Source organism: Phodopus roborovskii, unplaced genomic scaffold (genome assembly GCF_943737965.1).
Source record: "Phodopus roborovskii unplaced genomic scaffold, PHOROB, whole genome shotgun sequence".
Lineage (NCBI taxonomy): Eukaryota > Metazoa > Chordata > Mammalia > Rodentia > Cricetidae > Phodopus > Phodopus roborovskii.
Window position 1 is genome coordinate 18601006 of NW_026126541.1, and position 17535 is coordinate 18618540.

Consider the following 17535-nt stretch of genomic DNA (forward strand, 5'->3'; position numbering starts at 1 on the left):
GAAGGGAAGGAAGATATGGAATTTAGGAGGAAATAGGGAATTTTTATAAGTTAGTAGAAGAATCCTACAGTTTGAAAGTAATTAATAGTAGGGTGCAAAAAGTCCATTCGGTGCCTAGTTATTCCTTTAGTGTCTAAAACACTCCCCATATCAACAGTATTAAAAAGTTTACGGTTATATACTATTAGCTAATTTAAACTAGCTAACATAATTTTTCATTGCTAGAAGGTATTACAATTTTCTACTATGGTGTCTAAATATTTATTTATCAAAATGGTTACTAGGTACATATCATGAGGGTTATGTAATTCTTATACTAAAATATAAGTGATCACAGAATTCACTGTGGGTTTAAGAATTATCAAACTGAGTATATAATAATGTTTGGCACAAAATAAGATGGTTACTCACCTATCTACAACATTCTATTAAAAACAAAATCACATACAATTATATTTTCTGAACTGCCATGAAATTAAAACTGCAGTTCAAATTAACAGTCAATAAAACCAAAAACCAAACAAAACTAAACACATTATCACACACGTCACTGGGGATACCAAAATAAACACCGGAGCCCAATTTTCATTCAACAACTTGAATACATATTAACACTCTCTTTGCTTCTACACTATGCATTTATGTAGTGCAGGGTCCACACTCCAAAACACTGACAAAAGTCCCAAAGACACACTTTTCCTTCATTGGTAAACTGAGCCATTTTATGAACAGCTCACTTGCCGGATCGTTAAACTGAAGGGTAAGTTTTTATGATGCTCAGGGAAAACTGGCTCAATCAACCGCCTTTGGTAAATTATCTATGTAACTGTGGAAGGCTATAAAGGTTTTCCCTTACCCGTTCCCTTGAGTACTGGAGCAGCCTGAAGAATGGCTCAGGGAAGTGCTACTAGCACATGGACTTTTCTTAGTAGATAAATCAAGTACACCGTCTGTAGAGACACAAAGAAATACCTGAGGACATTAAGAACTGAAATAAATGAACTGCATATGCTAAAAACTAGGAAATTAAGCCTAGGGAACATTAGTCATACTGATGTATTATATCCAATTTAAAAAAAAATCAAGATAAGTTTCTTCTAGAGAAACAAATTTAGCAAAGCATGTTATACTATTATGCACTTAATATATATGTATTTCTGAGGGCTAAATATCTTGTCAACAGGGCAAAAGAAGGTTAAAATATTATAGAAGATGCTAAGGTACACTGAGACATCAGAAGCATCAGTCACACAGCATTGGTTCTGCACTAGAATTATTATACTTCATTTTCTAAACCTTTATTCCAATGTATGCATATTTTTAAAAACCTACATCCCTTAATTCCTCAAATTTTGTCTAGTTTAAACTCCAAAAGCATACAAACTTCAATGTGGATAATTTATAATCAGAAAATTATTTGTAAATGACTTGATTATATTTCACGTATACACAAGATAATCTGAAGGGATGAATCACTTCATAGATTTTGATTTTTTTTGTATTTTAACTATTTATTTGTTGTTGTTTTTGTTTTTCAAGACAGGGTTTTTCTATGTAGCCCTAACTGTTCTGAAACTCGCTTTGTAGATCAGGCTGGCTTCAAACTCAAAAGATCTGCCTACCTCTGCCTCCCAAGTGCTGAGATTAAAGCTGTGCACCATTAGCGCTGGCTAGCTATTTTTTGATTAAAAAAAAAAAAAGATTATTTATATATACAGATATGAATGTATGTATGTATGTATGTATGTATGTATGTATGTATGTATGTATGTATGTATGTGAGTTAAATCTTTTAGGAAAGATTCAAATTTCAATTGCTAAATATTTTTAAATGGTGTTCAAACTTGGTGAAAAAAGAAAATGAACTATCTTAATATCGTAACAACTTGAAAGTATAACCAAAAAACAAGACTAATCCAGATTTCTGCAGTAATCATAAAATTAAACACTTTCTTTTCCTCAAAGTTAATTTTCCCTTTAAGACACAACTTGACAATTTCCAAAGTTGCCATTCCATCCAGAGTTAAGAAAGACAATTCAGAGCTTCTTATTTCTAGCTACTAGGGAGGAAAGTATTGTTATCTATGACAACAATAAATCCTTCATAGGATCAACTTATAACTTGAATTGTAGGACATTGCAACTTCCCATCACAAGTTGTTAGAAATATGCAATTAAACCTCTAAATTTTAAAGAGCCCAGCCTCACATAAAATTTTGTTTTTAGACATCACTAAAACATCTACAAACATAACTTTTATATTAAAGAACCAAACAGCATCTTATTAAATATCTAATACAAAGCAAATGCAGTGTTTAGAATATATCGAACTGGACAGTTACTGTAAGTCAGCCTCCACTACTGGTACTCCACATACATCTCCATGCAGTCACTTTTTTATAAATCTGAAGCTTTTGATGCAGTATTTAGAATCAAAAGATTTTTAGTGAAAATACCATTTTGTAGCAATAAAAGAGAAAAATGCCGGGCAGTGGTGAAACATGTCTTTAGTTCCAGTACTCCCAGAAGGCAGAGGCAGGAGGATCTCTGTGAGTGAGAAGGCAGCCTGGTCTACAGAATGAGTTCCAGGACAGTCAGCGCTACACAGTGAAACCCCTGTCTTGGAAACAAAACAAACCAAAACCTCCCAAACACACACCTTTGTAAATGCAGTAAGCAAAGGTGCACTGGTCAGTGTGAACAGAGAGGGCTGGAAGGGCTCCTATATGAGCTGCTCTCAAAACAAGGCATTTTGTTTACTGTTCACTATGTCCAACAGAGAGGAAAGAAACATAAAAGAAAGCCTACTCAAATAATTACTTCAGTAGGTAAATAACACCAGTTCAGAAAGAGGACATTTTATACATTACTTAAAATAAGGGTCCTTTTGAAGAGATTATTTTTTTTAATTTCCTAAAAATAAAGATATTTCTTTCCAATAAATCCATAACACACCTTTTCTGCTATTAAGTTTCGAAGACAATAATGTCCTTTTACTAAGACACCACCAATTATAGTCATTTTAGAAGTTCAAACAGTGGGCTCAGTTGCAAAACTGCTGACAGCACACTGTGAGAACACAAAGCAGCAGGGATTTTCCATCTATTTAAAATACGCGTCACAGACACAAGAAACACCTGAACAAAACTGATAACCTTTTAATATTTTTACTGTTTGGGTCCTCAATAATACTTATTTTGGAAATATCTTCAAGTTATTACCTTGATTTAGTACATGCAAATATATCACACTTAACTATCTAAACTGCCTTTTATTTGTAATATTATTTATATTTTTAAAGGCAGGTCTTATATGCAGCCCTTGCTGGACTGGCAGACTAGGCTGGCTTTGAACTCATAGAGATCCTCCAGGCTGTGCCTCCCAAGTGCTGGGATTAAAGGTGTGCATTACCACGCCTTGCTTGATATTTTGAAATTACAATACATATTTTTACTTATTTCATTTGTAGAGTGTAACTTGTGTGCTAATACTAGAATACTGAGGATAAATAAAGAATTTTTAAAGTTTCAAGAATCTGATAAATCATTTTAGAAAGTGAAAACACTTCATGTCAAAGTTTAAAAATAATTGCCTGAGCATGAAGGATGGCTGAGTGACCTAAGGCCCCAGACTCAAAAGTAATTGCCTGACTTTCCTATATGCCTTGCCTGTGTAGATCCATCACAACCACCATCTGCCGATGGGTTAAGACTATAACAATGCTACCTGTACCTCTCTATCACTGAATAGACAGGACAATTTCAGAAAGGCATTACTTTTCTTTTTAAGAGATAAAGTCTCATTATACTCGCAGATGGTGTTCCTGCCTCAGCCCATGTAGTTGGGACATACTGGATCATAGACCCGTGACCAGTTAGAATCACATTACATTCTATCCTATTCTTGTTGCTTCACCCTATTTGCAATTTTCTTTCTCCCCAAGTTAAAGTCTTCTGAGTGGACAGAGGAGACCATGACATCAAACCATACCTTGTTCGCTAGGTTCTGACTGAGACTTTCTGACAGTAAGGTCCAAAGGTGAATCTTGGTCAGCCATGAGAAGTTTGCTGAGCACAGGGTTCTGAGTAGTTGCAGCCGTGGGAGAGGTGGTGACTGGAGATGCTTTCGGCAGGCTTTGGTTCTTTGTGCTATTGGGCTGGCTGGGGTCCTGAGTAGAGCTATTTTTTGAGGTATATTCAGCAGCAAATTGTTGGATCATTCGCTGCATGATCTCACGGGCCACTAGGGAAATATTGGGGTCGGAGACCCAGGGACTGTCTGTAAACAAAGATTTATTTACTTTTAAAGTGGGACAATGAACTAAGGGAAGAAAAAAACAAAGAGACAGCTTTCAAGAAAACACGAAACTTCACATTAGTGTTTCTTTAAATTAATCTAGTATCCTAACAATTGTATTCACCATTTATTTATATTCTTAATTGGTAAGCATTTAGATCATAGATTATTGAAAATAAAATTTTCATATAAGTATTTATAAACAATTTATCCCTAGGTTTATGAAATTAAATATAGGGATAGCAAATGGTATTTTTTTTGGTAAGAATCACTTACCTGGTATGGAAATACCTAAGTTACTGCCAACATCTATAGATAATGTCAAGTCTCCCCTAAACTATCTTCTCACATCCTTCAAGCAAGGGTTACTGAATCTATGAGTGCTTAATTTACCTATTATTAACGACTAAAGGAATAACAACACTTTAAAAGATATTTAACGTTAGGATCCAGGATTTAATTTCAAGATCCATGTAAAAGATTGCTGGGTGCTGTCCCTAGAGTTTCTGATTCAGCAGCTTGAGGATGGCCTCAAGAAATGGCATTCCCAGCAAGCTGGTGGCTGCTGCTGGTCTGGGAATAATGGTTTTAGAACTTCTAGCTACGAGTTTAAATGTCACATTTTAAAAACTGAACACCATATATTTTCCATGAGTTCTTTAAATGTAACCTGCCAACATTCAGAGAATAGCTATGAAAGTAATGAAATGAACACCTAAGTAATAAATATTTGAATGTTAATTCAAAACAAAGGACAAAGAAATTTACCAACTGGAAAGGGCCTCCAAGTTCAAATGAGGTTAAGAGGAAAGGGGACACAGTCTAAGTAAACCTGTCACATCCTCACGTTTCTTTAATCCCCTAGAGACCGCATCTACTGATTTCTATATCCCTAATCTTGTCTGGTGTAAAGAATCTGCTGTAATTTATTTGGGTAATAAATATAACAATCAAATAAATTACCAACTTTAAAACAAGAAGTGTGACATAACTTAGGAAAGGTGGTTACTAATAAAACTTATTATATTCTTCTCCTGACCTTAATGCTCTACTGGCACACTGACTCCCCAAGGCCTAGCCAGAGCTTTTTTTTTTTTTAAACAAGAGTTGATGCTTAGCTAAAAAAGCATTTAGGTGTTCATAAGAGTTTAGAAACGTGAGGAACTCTAGAAATTGATTTATAAAGTTAAAGAGAGTCTGATTTTTTTAAATTTCTACTAAAATATAAAACCTCCACAATAAGAAACACATCATCAAAACACCACAAGGCTTTTAACAGATATTACCAGAAAATGTTCATGAAGTAGTGACACTTTTATCTAGAGACTTGCTCTACATGATTTTACCCACCCAAGCCATATTTAATAACTCCACAGTTCCATTATAAATACTCAGTGTTGCAATCAGTTTAGAAAAAAAGGTAATTAGCAAAATTGTTTCTATAACTAATTGCAATGTTTTATAATGTTTTAATAAAATATGAGCCATATAATTCCTTTAAAAACATTTTTATTCACTTGATTTTCGTGGGGGGTGGGCACTAGTGTCATGGTGCATACGGAGAGCAAAGAACAATTTGCAGGAGCCCATTCTCTTTCATGGAAGTCGTATGGATCCATCCTCAGTTGTCAGGCTTGACAACAAAAGTACCCTTATCCATCAAGTTATCTAGACAGCCCTTTTGAAATTTACTTAATGTACATGTGTGAGTACCTGCATATGTGTGTGTGTTAAATAAACATTAATATAAATTAACACAAATAAACAAATTACTGTCTATGTCTGAAGCCTATATAGGTCAGAGGAGCTTTGGAACTGGAATTACAAGTGATTTTGAGTAGCTATGTATATGCCAAGAACTGAAACCATGTCCTCTGCCAAAAGCAGCATGTGCTCTTAACTGCTTGAGCCATCTCTTCAGTTCCTAACATGGGTAATCTTATTTATTTTTTGAGACAAATTTTCACTATTTAGCCTTGTTGGCCTGTAACTCACTATGTAGACCAATCTGGTCTGCAACTCAGCAATCTGCTTACTTCTATCGCCAAGGATTAAAGGCACATGAATCACACCTGGCCTCTGAACTTACTTTCTTTGGTAGGGGGTGGGGGTGGTGGTGTTGCTTTGAAATAGGGGTTCTCTGTGTATCCCTTGCTGTCCCAGAACTCACTCTGTAGATCAGGCTGGCCTCAAACTCAGAGATCCTCCCGCCTCTGCTTCCCAAGTACTGGGCTTAATTAAAAGTGTGTGTTAAAAACCTATTTCCCCTACATAACATATACTCTCTACATAGAATGTTAATATGTTAGTGGTATATATGAAGTATGTTTTTACCTCATGGAAAGCAGGAGAGGATGTAATAAAGAAGAAAACTGCCAAATAGATAACGAAATGCAGCAATTTGTGGGATTATGATAATGAATAACTATTAAAGAACTTTGTGGTTAGTAAAAGATTTCACAATAAGAACTAATAAGTTCCACCTTGGATGTTTAAAAGCCAGTATTATATCTTGTCCCTTTATTGAATGAACACCATAGTTGTGAGACAAAATATTCAATGTGTATGACTGACATCACTGCCATTTAAAGTTTTCTATGTTCTAAGAGTTTCTTGAATGTATTCATTCTTTGACTTCCTTAAAGCATTCTGTAATTGTGGTCATACCTAGGGAAACACAATTGAGTCAAGTAAAAGCAATCATTATCAGATGCAAGGAGGAGAATCTACAGATAAATAAACATGTAAATTTTACAGCACAGCTGGGTGTGGTAGCATATCTTTTATCCCAACACTCTTGGTACAGTACAGCCAGTGGTATATTTCAAAATGCAAATACTATTTTTAAAAATTATTAAACAAATCTTTCTTTGAGATAGGATGCCCCATACACACATAGCTTTAGCTGCCCTGGAGCTTACTGTGTGGACAAGTCTGGCCTTGAACTTAGAGATCCATTTGCCTTTGTCTCCCAAATGCTGGGATTAAAGGCTACCACAGCTGGCAAAATTATCAAAACATTTTAACACAGCAGGCTAAAAAAAGAATGTGATTATGGTAATTGTGAGCAATATATAGTGAGTTCTCTTCTTAGAACTTGTTATACAGGCCCAATCACAAGACTTTTGCTGCATGTTTATTCCTACTTAGCTGTACAAAACTCCTACATAATTACTTAAACGATTTACAACCCTTGGAACACACTAAAGCCAAGCACAATTAAAGGCTAAACATGGAAAACATAAAAACCTGAACCACAAAATGCTCTGAAATTCCAATCTTTCAAGTGCTGACAAGAGACTCAAAAATGTTTGAATTTTGGATTTTCAGACTAGAGCTCTCAACTGTTAAAGTCCACACAGATTTAGGATATGAGAAAGCCAATCTCCAGTTAAACCAAATACTCTCTTCAGAAAAAACTCATTGCCATCATCTTTCTGAGTTAACTGTCAATTTTTGACATTACAGCATGCAAATTTCCATCTCTGAGATAATTTCATGAAGATTAATAAAATACCTATAAAGTAACAATATTAACATATACAGCAAAGACAAAGAACTTGCAATTCCAAAGTTTCTTTTTCTAAGCACCTCCCATCAGTTCACAACCAATATACAAATAAGTCAAGTTTCACACAAATTTGAAGTCTTGAAATCCTAAAACCAATTCTAAGGTAAGAATTCCTACTGTAAACATTATGAACCAACAGCTCATAAGAACTTCAACATAAACCAGACAGTGTTGTCGCACGCCTTTAGTCCCAGCACTCAGGAGGCAGAGGCAGGCGGATCTCTGTGAGCTCGGGGCCAGCCTGGTCTACAGGGCGAGTTCCAGGACAGGCTCCAAAGTTACAGAGAAACCCTATCTTGGGTGGGGAAAAAAAAGGAAGGAAGGAAGGAAGGAAGGAAGGAAGGAAGGAAGGAAGGAAGGGAAAAATAAACTCCACACAAGTTATTCTTTTAGAACAGAGGCACGGAACTAAGTCAGGTAGAATGCCACTGAAGGAATCTACTACGGCAATGCCTCCTAACCAAGAAGAGGTAGGAAGTGTACACTGAAAACAATGACCACACTAAGCAAGACAACTGGTATCCCACAGTAACTAAATACTAGAATCCTATTGTGGGGTGGGGTATAGACATAGGGTGGGCCACAATGGATGAACAGACTGACACCATAAACAGACAGACAGAAAGGGTTGGAGAGATGGGTCCATGATTAAGAGCATTTGTGTTCTTGCAAAGGACTGGGATTTGATTTTTAGTACCCACATGGTAGCTCACAATTATCTATAATTCCATTTCCAGGTATCTAACCTTCAAGAGCACTAAGCACACATTGGTACCCATACATACATGCAGGAAAAATTCATGTGTAAAATAAAATGAAAATTATTCTAAAGTTTTTTTTAAAGAAATAGAGGAATTTACTCTAAGAATTCCTAAGCCTCAAGATAGATGCATGCCTCTTTTTGACACTGCAACATAATGTTGTAATCAAATCAACTGCAAAAGTTTTGTGTTTTTTTTTTTTAATCTCATATTGTCCTAAGCTATGTTTGCAATTTTGTGTTAGTATACATTCATAGCTATCCTCTACTACATGTGGCCTGAGAGTCGTGGGTTGGACAAGACTGGTGGAGAGAGCTTTTCTGCTTTTCAAAAAAAATATAAAACACGCTTTTGTAAGGAAAATGATGTGTTGAAAATCCTAGAGGGAACTATTAAATTCTACATAAAATGTTAGCAAGAAAGTTTTATTAGTATGTGGTTTCCTACTTAATTTCAGTTCCCAATACCCAAAGGATTCACAACCACCGAAACTGTAGTACTAGGGATCTGCTGCCCTCTCCTGACCTATGACAACAACAAGCACACACATACATACATATATGCACACACACACACTCAGGTAAAATACTCACACGTATAAAATAAAAATAACTTTGAAAGGTTCTATCAATGCTTACAAAACAACTCTAAGATTCAACTACACTTTCGAATGAAATTTCAGGTCAGGCTTTTACAATTTACAGAACTAGTTTTTATAATTGTTAAGGATTTAAAGAAAGCATTTTATATTTCTAAAACTTGTCTTAAAAACTGCAGAGTTTCACGATAAATTTCTAAACTATTCAACTAAACCCCCACTTGAAAATTAAGAGGGCAAAAGGTTGTCTACCCTTATTCCAAATTTAATGTGAAAAAGGAATTGAGAAATGTTTTAAGAGTAACTTAAAATGACACTGAAATTATTGAGATTAATATAAGACAAGCAGGCTGTGTCATGTGTCACTGAAACCAACCTTTTCTATAAAAGACTGCATTGAGGAACTCTTCTGCTTGTCTCTGGAGTCGAGTGACTTTTGCGCGCTCTTGTTTAAGCAAAGCTCCGGAAGCTGGCTCATCCAGAACGACTAAGTGTCCCTGCAAAAATATCGCGTGAAATGTTTGTACAAAATCTCTCCCCATTAAAAAATATCCAAAGCACAGATGCATAAAGACAAGAGATACTAGCCAATAAGACAAACTAGTGTAATACAATTAAAATTATTTAGAAACCTTTCATCTGTTTAAATACTTAAACTTCTGTTCCTAATAACTGTATTGCAATAGCAGCTCTCAGATCTTACTGGATTGATAAATAAGTCAAAACTAGCACTATGATAGTGAACAGAAACCACACACCACCTGCTCTCATAAGTACATTTCAGTATTTTACTTATGGTATGTACATACTTGAACACAACATACATAAGATAGAGGTTAAAAGTTTCCAAAATACTGTAGTCAACTTATTCCAGAGACTCCCAACATTACTTCATTTCAAGGCAGCTGAAATAGTAACTTACTTCCAGTCTTGCCTCTCACAAGTAAACAGGAGACCAGAAAAATGATGGTAACTTCAGAAAATAAGATAGAGAAATGCACAGTATACCTTCTAAGCATCCTTTAAGTCCTGTGTTCACATTCCTTCCACATCACTGCAGTTTTTAAACTTACACATTTACTTTAACTGCAGACTACTTAAAGAAGCTTTCTAAATAAGAAATGTCATACTTCACACAATAAAATGTGTATAAGAACTGAGAGCACATTATAACCCACAAACTCCTCAAAGATTTAAAATACAGCCACTAATGTGCAACCACTTCCTATAATTTCACCATTATAATTATCATACCTATTTGTTTCAGTTAAGTTCTTTCATCAAGATAAAATTCAATTATACAACTCACCCTCAAAATGTAAAACCCAATGAATTTCACTCATATCTATAAACTGTTACTATCATAATGTGAATATTTGTATCCCATTAACACTCAACCTCCATTCCCCTATTTGCACCCAGCCTTAAGCAGCCATTTAATACTTTATGTCATCTCTGAAGATATGACTATTATGGCCATTTTATCTAAATGGAGCCTTTTATTTTTTATTTTTTTGGAGGGGTGACATTTTCTCCTAGAATATTAATTTCAAGGTTCATCTATATCATGGCAGGTGTTGGCATTTCCTTTATTGCTAAATGAACATTCCATTTTATTGCTATACCACATCTTACCCATTTAACAGCTGGTTACTACTATTTTGATAGTTTCCACTTTTCTACTATCATATAAGCAATGAGAGTATTACGTACTCAAGTTTTTGTGTGGATGTCTGTATACATTTTAGCTAGACAATTAAGTGGTAATTTCTGGATCATATGCTAACTATATCTAGCATTTAAGAAGTATCAAAGTAGCTGCACTACTTTATACTCACAACAAAAATGTATAGAGTTTCCAAGTTCCCTATGTAGCATGAATACTTTTTTTTTTTTTTAAATTATCTTATCTGTGGTAGATTAAATGTAATTGGCTCCCATAATCTCATGGGGAGAGGCACTATTAGAAGGTATGGTTTTGTTGGAGTGGCTCCGTCCTTATTGGAGGAAGTGTGTCACTGTGGGGGTGGGCTTTGAGGTTTTCCTATGGTCAGGATACTGCCCAGTGTTTCAATCTTTTTCTTGCTGCCTACAAGATGTAGGGCTCTCAGCTACTACTCCAGCAACACATCTGCCTACATGCTACCATGCTCCCCACCATGATGATAATGAACCGAGCCTCTGAAACTTTTAAGCAAGTCACCCCAATTAAATGTTTTCCTTCATAAGAGTAGCCATAGTCATTGTTTCTCTCCATAGCAATAGAAATCCTAACTAAGACATTCTAAGAGAAAAGTGCTATGTATGTCATGCTTTGGCTTAAGTTTCTATCATATGATGTCAAGCCTTTCCTGTGTTCTTTGGTCAACTGGATACATCTTGAAGATTGAGATTATCTGCTCACATTTTAATTAGACTATGTTTATATTGCAGAGTTCTGGATATATTCTATATGTATTATTATGCATTGAAAAGCATTTTCTCCCCATTCTGTGAGTTTTCTCAATGCCACTGTTTGCAGCAATTGTGTGTGTGTGTACACACGCTGTTTTAGTAGTAGAGGATCTAACCTAGCACCTCACAAGTGCCAGGTGAATGCTCTATCACTCAGTTATATACCCACCCCACTTTTTCCTTTTTTTTTTTTTTTAAAGGTGTGTGCAAGTGTAAATGAGAAGTGGATGTCAGATTCCCTGGGGCACTAAGCACACAATGATAGACAACATGCAGGCAAAATATCAATACATACACATAAAGACATCCAAACACAACTTAAAACTATACAGTGTTAAGTTGTACACCTGTCCCTCATATTTATATAGAATTGGTTGCTTTTAATTACCATATTACTCTAGTTAGAGCCTCCTAAAAAGAAGCTGAATGGAAGCATTGAACATGGACAGTACCATATTATTCCTCATCTTAGGAAAAAGCCATTTCAGACTTTTGGTCTTAAGTAATTTTGCACTTTTGCAATTTGTGAAAACTGTGTTTTTGTCGTACTTTTTTAAAAGTTGCATGATGTCTGCCATTTATTTTAATAAGACATTGAATTACATTAACTGATCTTGGGTTATTAAAATACCTTTCAACTCTTGAGGTAAATCTCACTACACAATGGTATAATTGACTTTTTTTTTTTTTTTTTTTTTTTTTTTTTTTGCTGCTCAATAAAGGATTCTTTACTGTTGATATCCCTGATAGTATTCAGTGATATTTCTGTCTGGTTTGGTATGGGCAATAATCAAACTCCTTTTTAAAAAAAAAGGGGGGGGGAGGCTTCCATCCCATCCTTTAGAAAAGTTAGTTAAGAATTAGAATTAATACTTTAAATATCTGGCAAGACCAGAATCCATAGTTTTTCTTTAATAATTTTTTTGGAGATTTATTTCATGTGATGAGTGTTTGCCAACATGCATTTATGTTCCTGGTGCCCATGGAACTCAGAAGGCATCATCAGACCCTCTGGATCTGGATTTACAGATGGTTGTGAAACCAAACCTGGGTCTTCTGAAAGAACAACCAGTGTTTCAAACTGCTGTGTTATCTCTCCAACCTCCAGAGTATAGGTGTGTGCGGAATAATTCTTTTGGACACTGTCAAGATAGGTCACTCAAATTAGCTTAAAACAAACAAACAAAAAAGCCACAAAACTGACTGGCCTATACCTGGGCAGGAGAGATTAGGCAGGAGAACCACATGAAGAGAATTCTGGGAAGAAGGGTAGTCAGGTGAGTCACTAGCCAGATACAGAGGAAGTAAGACATGTACGAAATGAGGGAAGAAGCCATGAGCCATGGGGGAAAACTTAGATAAGAAACTTAGATAATTTCACTTGTAAGAACTAGTTAGTAATAAGCCTGAGCTATTGACTGAGCACATTTAAAATTAATATTGAGCCTCCATGTCAGTTACTTGGGAACTAGCAGATGGGAAAGTCCACCTCCAAATGTACCCAATGTCCAGGGTCACATACACCCACAAAAAGCCTGAGAAAGCTTTTTTTTTTTAAGGTTCTAAATGCAAAGAACCAGAGCCAAATGTGGCTTCGTAGTCTCATGTCTCTCATGCCACCTGCAGTACCAGGATGTGTCTCCCAGAAGCTGCCTGCAGGAAAAACCAGTCACCAGCTGCCCTGCACTAAGCTAAGCTACACCTGCAGTGGCTGACATAGCAGTTTAAGATTTGTCTCATGTGATTAAAACAATACTGATGCTCAGTAAAAACATCTAGACAGGAAAAACCTCTAAACAAGTTACAGTGGGTTTAAATTATACATAAGCCTGGGAGAGAAGAGAAGGTATAGATAGTCATAAAAATAGAAATATATAATTTTAAAACAGTAAATTCCCTAAAAGGGGTGTAATTTAAGAAAAAAAACATTAAATAGACAACATTACTGTGTATTTTTCAGGATACTGTTTGTTATTGTGTTGTCTTTGAATTTGTTGACTGCTAAGGAAGGAATGACAGCTGTTAAGACACACTGGATTATAAAAACTGCTGGATTAAACCAACCTATATATTTTTAAAATTGGAAGTCAAGAAATTTGTTGCTTTGGGGAATAGGTTATGCTTTTATTTCCACAGGAAATGAGAGGCTGTGGGTTCATTCCAGGTTATTGGGGAAGACCACCTGAAAATCCTGATTTACTACAAACATAAGGAAATAACCCTAAAAGAGCTACAAGATACAGGATATGTATATTTTACCTGCTCAAACATAAAACAAAAAAAAATCATTTTTGGCCAACTTGTATACAAAACAGTCTATATTTGTATTAATATAGATATGTATGTTACCCTTAAGGTTGTGTATTTTCAGAGCAAGGGGACCAGACACCAATAAAAACAGATGGCTCAGGTGATCCAGTATCCAAAACAGCTTCAAGACTACTGGCTGAGATGATCCAGCCCCCAAGAATACTACAGCCAATACCTAACAATTATTCTGATTGTCTCAAGGTTCCCCCAAACAATAGAAACTAGTCTAGAGAATGATGCCTACATTCACAAGAGATGAATTATAGATATTTATTATCACTTAAGGGGGGGGTTGGTTACAAGTTGGCAATAGGGAAAAAGCTAAACAAGAGACTAAATTCAGAGATCTCTTTCTAAAAAGAAAAGGGGGATAAAGAAATGATAGGATAAAAGGGCAGATTATTAAATATACTTTTTTAAAAAGTAACTACTAGTCTTAAATATTTCACAATGGTATGGATTTTGGCATGTTGATACAAATTTAAAGTTAATTTTGTTATACTGTATATATGTTTCTAGTCTTTGGGGGTATTGTGTTTATGTAGCTCATTTAAAATGTAATGTATACAGATTAATAGTCATCTGTAATAGTAAAACTTAATATTAGTAAGTTTTCAAGGCCATACACAGATATATTTAGATAGATGGTCTTCAAAATTTCAAAGACCTACAGAATGTGGTATTTAATATAATTGATAATCTAAGGCTTTTCATGACAAGGAGACACATCTGCTCCTGACAGCACCAATCCACTTCAGAAACGATGATGGACATCGACGAACCTTCATATGGTACTTGCTTTATGGCAAAAGCTAGCCATTTGAACAAAATACTACCCATTGCCTCAATTGATGACAGTATACCATCCAAACTGGACCAGCAAGATACAAAACAAAATTGACTGTCAAACCTTGTCACGATAAGGTAAGACAGTTCTTCAAAATTTCCTGCTTCAGAGATAAGCCTGTCAAATATTCTAGGCCTATAGGTCAAAGGTGGATGCCCTAATGTTGTAGAGGAACTTAGGGTGACTGTCCAGGCAGCCAGGTGTCCCAGTAGTTAGGTAACATTTCACACTTCTGGGGTCTTTGTTGAAGACTAGACAGTCATACTTACAGTTTTCCTTAGTTATGATATAAGGTAAATTTGGTATAAAACTTTGGAGTCACAAAGAAAATAGACAATAGAATATTTTCTCTGATTTTGCCAAACACAAATGAACTAGATATTGTAGCTGCAATTCTTACTGGTTTTTCTTTTTCTTTCTTTTCTTTTCCTTTTCTTTTCTTTTCTTTCTTTCTTTTTTTTTTTTATTCCCCTCTCCTTCAAGACACAGTTTCTCTGTGTAGCTGTGACCAGGCTGGCCTCGAACTCAGTCTGCCTCTGCCTTCCAAGTGCTGGGATTAAAGATATGCAATACTAACACCCAGCTAAAACCTTCCTTTTTAAATAGACAAAAAAAGAGAAAATGAGAACTATTCCTATGAAACATTTGCCAACACGTTTGTTTAGTTTTTTTTTCTTTTAATTACCAATTTAATTTCTTCATTTGTTCTATGTTGCATTCATTTCCTAGGGCTGCTTTAACATAATACCATAAGCTCAAACAGCAGAGGTTTATTCTCACAGTCCTGGAGTCTACTTGTCCAAAATCATGGTGTTTGTATAGCGTTTTCCTTTCTAAAGTCCTTCAATGCTTGCTTCTACCTTCTGGTGATTGCTAACAACCTTTGGCATTCCCAGATTTATGATGACGTAATCAAACCTCTGCTTCTATCTTGATACATCCCTTTCTGTCTATATGTTTGTCTGTCCCTTCATGTCTTACTTATAAAGACACCAAGTCATTGGATTCAGGGACCATAGCAACCATCACTTCATTTTTATTTGACTAAATTAAGACTCCAAAGGTCTAATTTTCAAATAAAGTCACACTCATCAGTACCATCAGCTACTATTCTTTTTCAACACAACTTTTGGAGGGGGCAAATTTCAACTCATAATACAGATCTATTCAAATATTTTTGTTTTGTTTTCTTAGGGTTCTTTGTTTTGTTTTTTTCTGAGACAGATTTCTCTGTGTAACAGCCCTTTCTTAGAACTCTCTGTAGTCCAGGATGGTCTTGAACTCACACAGATCCACCTGTTTCTGCCTTCCAAGTGCTGGGATTAAAGGCATGCACCATGCTTGTGGATTCATTGTATTTTCTGTTACAGGTTTCTAATTTTCATTCCATCTTGTTGCATTAATTTATGGATCTGGGGTGTAGATCAGTTAAGAAGTATGCACAGCAAGGGAGAATCTGTCTTATGTCCTAATACATGGTATATCATAAAGAATGTTCCACACGTACCTACTAAAAACAAGTAATGTGGCCTTATATGTATTATGTTGCTAGGTTTACATGATTCATAATGTTTTGGTTTTCCCCAAATATGAAGCACAGCCTTCGTATTTGCCCAGGCTCAATTGAACATATCATTCTCTTTGTTACGCCTCCAAAGTACTGAAATTGCAAACGTACATCATCTCATTCAATTTGGCATGTAGGTTCTGATGCCATTTCTTAGATGGCCCTGTTATGACTACTAGTGTCTCTGCCCAGTCTGACTCTCTTCCAGTTTATCTGCTTTTCCTCCAAACTGCAAGCTGATCTGCTCATACTTGGGCTGCACATCAATCTGTTAGTTGCCTATTCTATTGTTTTTTGCCATATACTGAGACATAAATTGCGAAGCCCACTGCAACAAAATGAGGTAACTTTTATTTTTGCAGGGGTAAACCTGTCACTGATATTTGAAACTCAAATTTCAGGAAGGTTTTTCTGTGCTAGTTTCCTTTTTTCTGGTGATGTTAACCTTTCTTTTTCTTTTCTTTTTTTTTTTTTTTAAGATAAAGATAGGGTTTCTCAGTTTAGTCCTGGATGTCCTGGAACTTGTTTTGTAGAATGGACTGGACTTGAACTCAAGAGATCCACCTACCTCAGCCTAACAAAGTGCTGGGACTAAAAGCATACAAACCACTGCCTGGCTCAATGTTAATTTTTAAACACATACATTATTTCAATTGTTATTAAAAAGAAGCTACCAGTTGGCTCTGAACTGATCACACACACCAAAAAAAATGTTTTCTTTTTCTTTTTCTATTTTTTAAATAATGCCTTTAGGCACTTTCTAATTCTAATTTTGATTTGTTTGCCTAGAAAGAGCTGTATGAGTTTTCTGTTCTTGAGGCCCATCTCATCTGTTAGAAGAATATTTGAGCTTGTGTAACAGTTACTGACTGGGACAATGATACATGGTTGTTTTAAAATTATTTTAGGGGCTGAGGAGATGATTTAACAATCAGTAAAATTACTGTCATGCAAGAAGAAGGATCTGAGTTCAGATCCTTAGCACTGAGGGAAAAAGCCAGAGAAATCATGGCCCATATTATCAGCACTGGAGAGGCAGAGATACTGGGTCCCTACAGCTTGCTGGCAGGCTGTGCAGCCCCACAGAATGGGGACTTCAGTTTCAGTGAGAGACTGTCTCAAAAACTTACT

General features: G+C 35.6%; 1 protein-coding gene across 1 annotated transcript in view; it reads right to left on the reverse strand.

Moving 5' to 3' along the window:
• Lcor (ligand dependent nuclear receptor corepressor) overlaps positions 1-17535 on the reverse strand; it is a 97149-nt gene that overhangs the window by 23718 nt on the left and 55896 nt on the right. Inside the window, exons 5-7 of the mRNA XM_051199873.1 lie at positions 9603-9723; positions 3991-4278; positions 857-950 (exon numbers count right to left, since the gene is read on the reverse strand). Of these exons, the coding sequence (XP_051055830.1) occupies positions 857-950; positions 3991-4278; positions 9603-9723 (503 nt within the window). The remainder of the gene's footprint in view (positions 1-856; positions 951-3990; positions 4279-9602; positions 9724-17535) is intronic.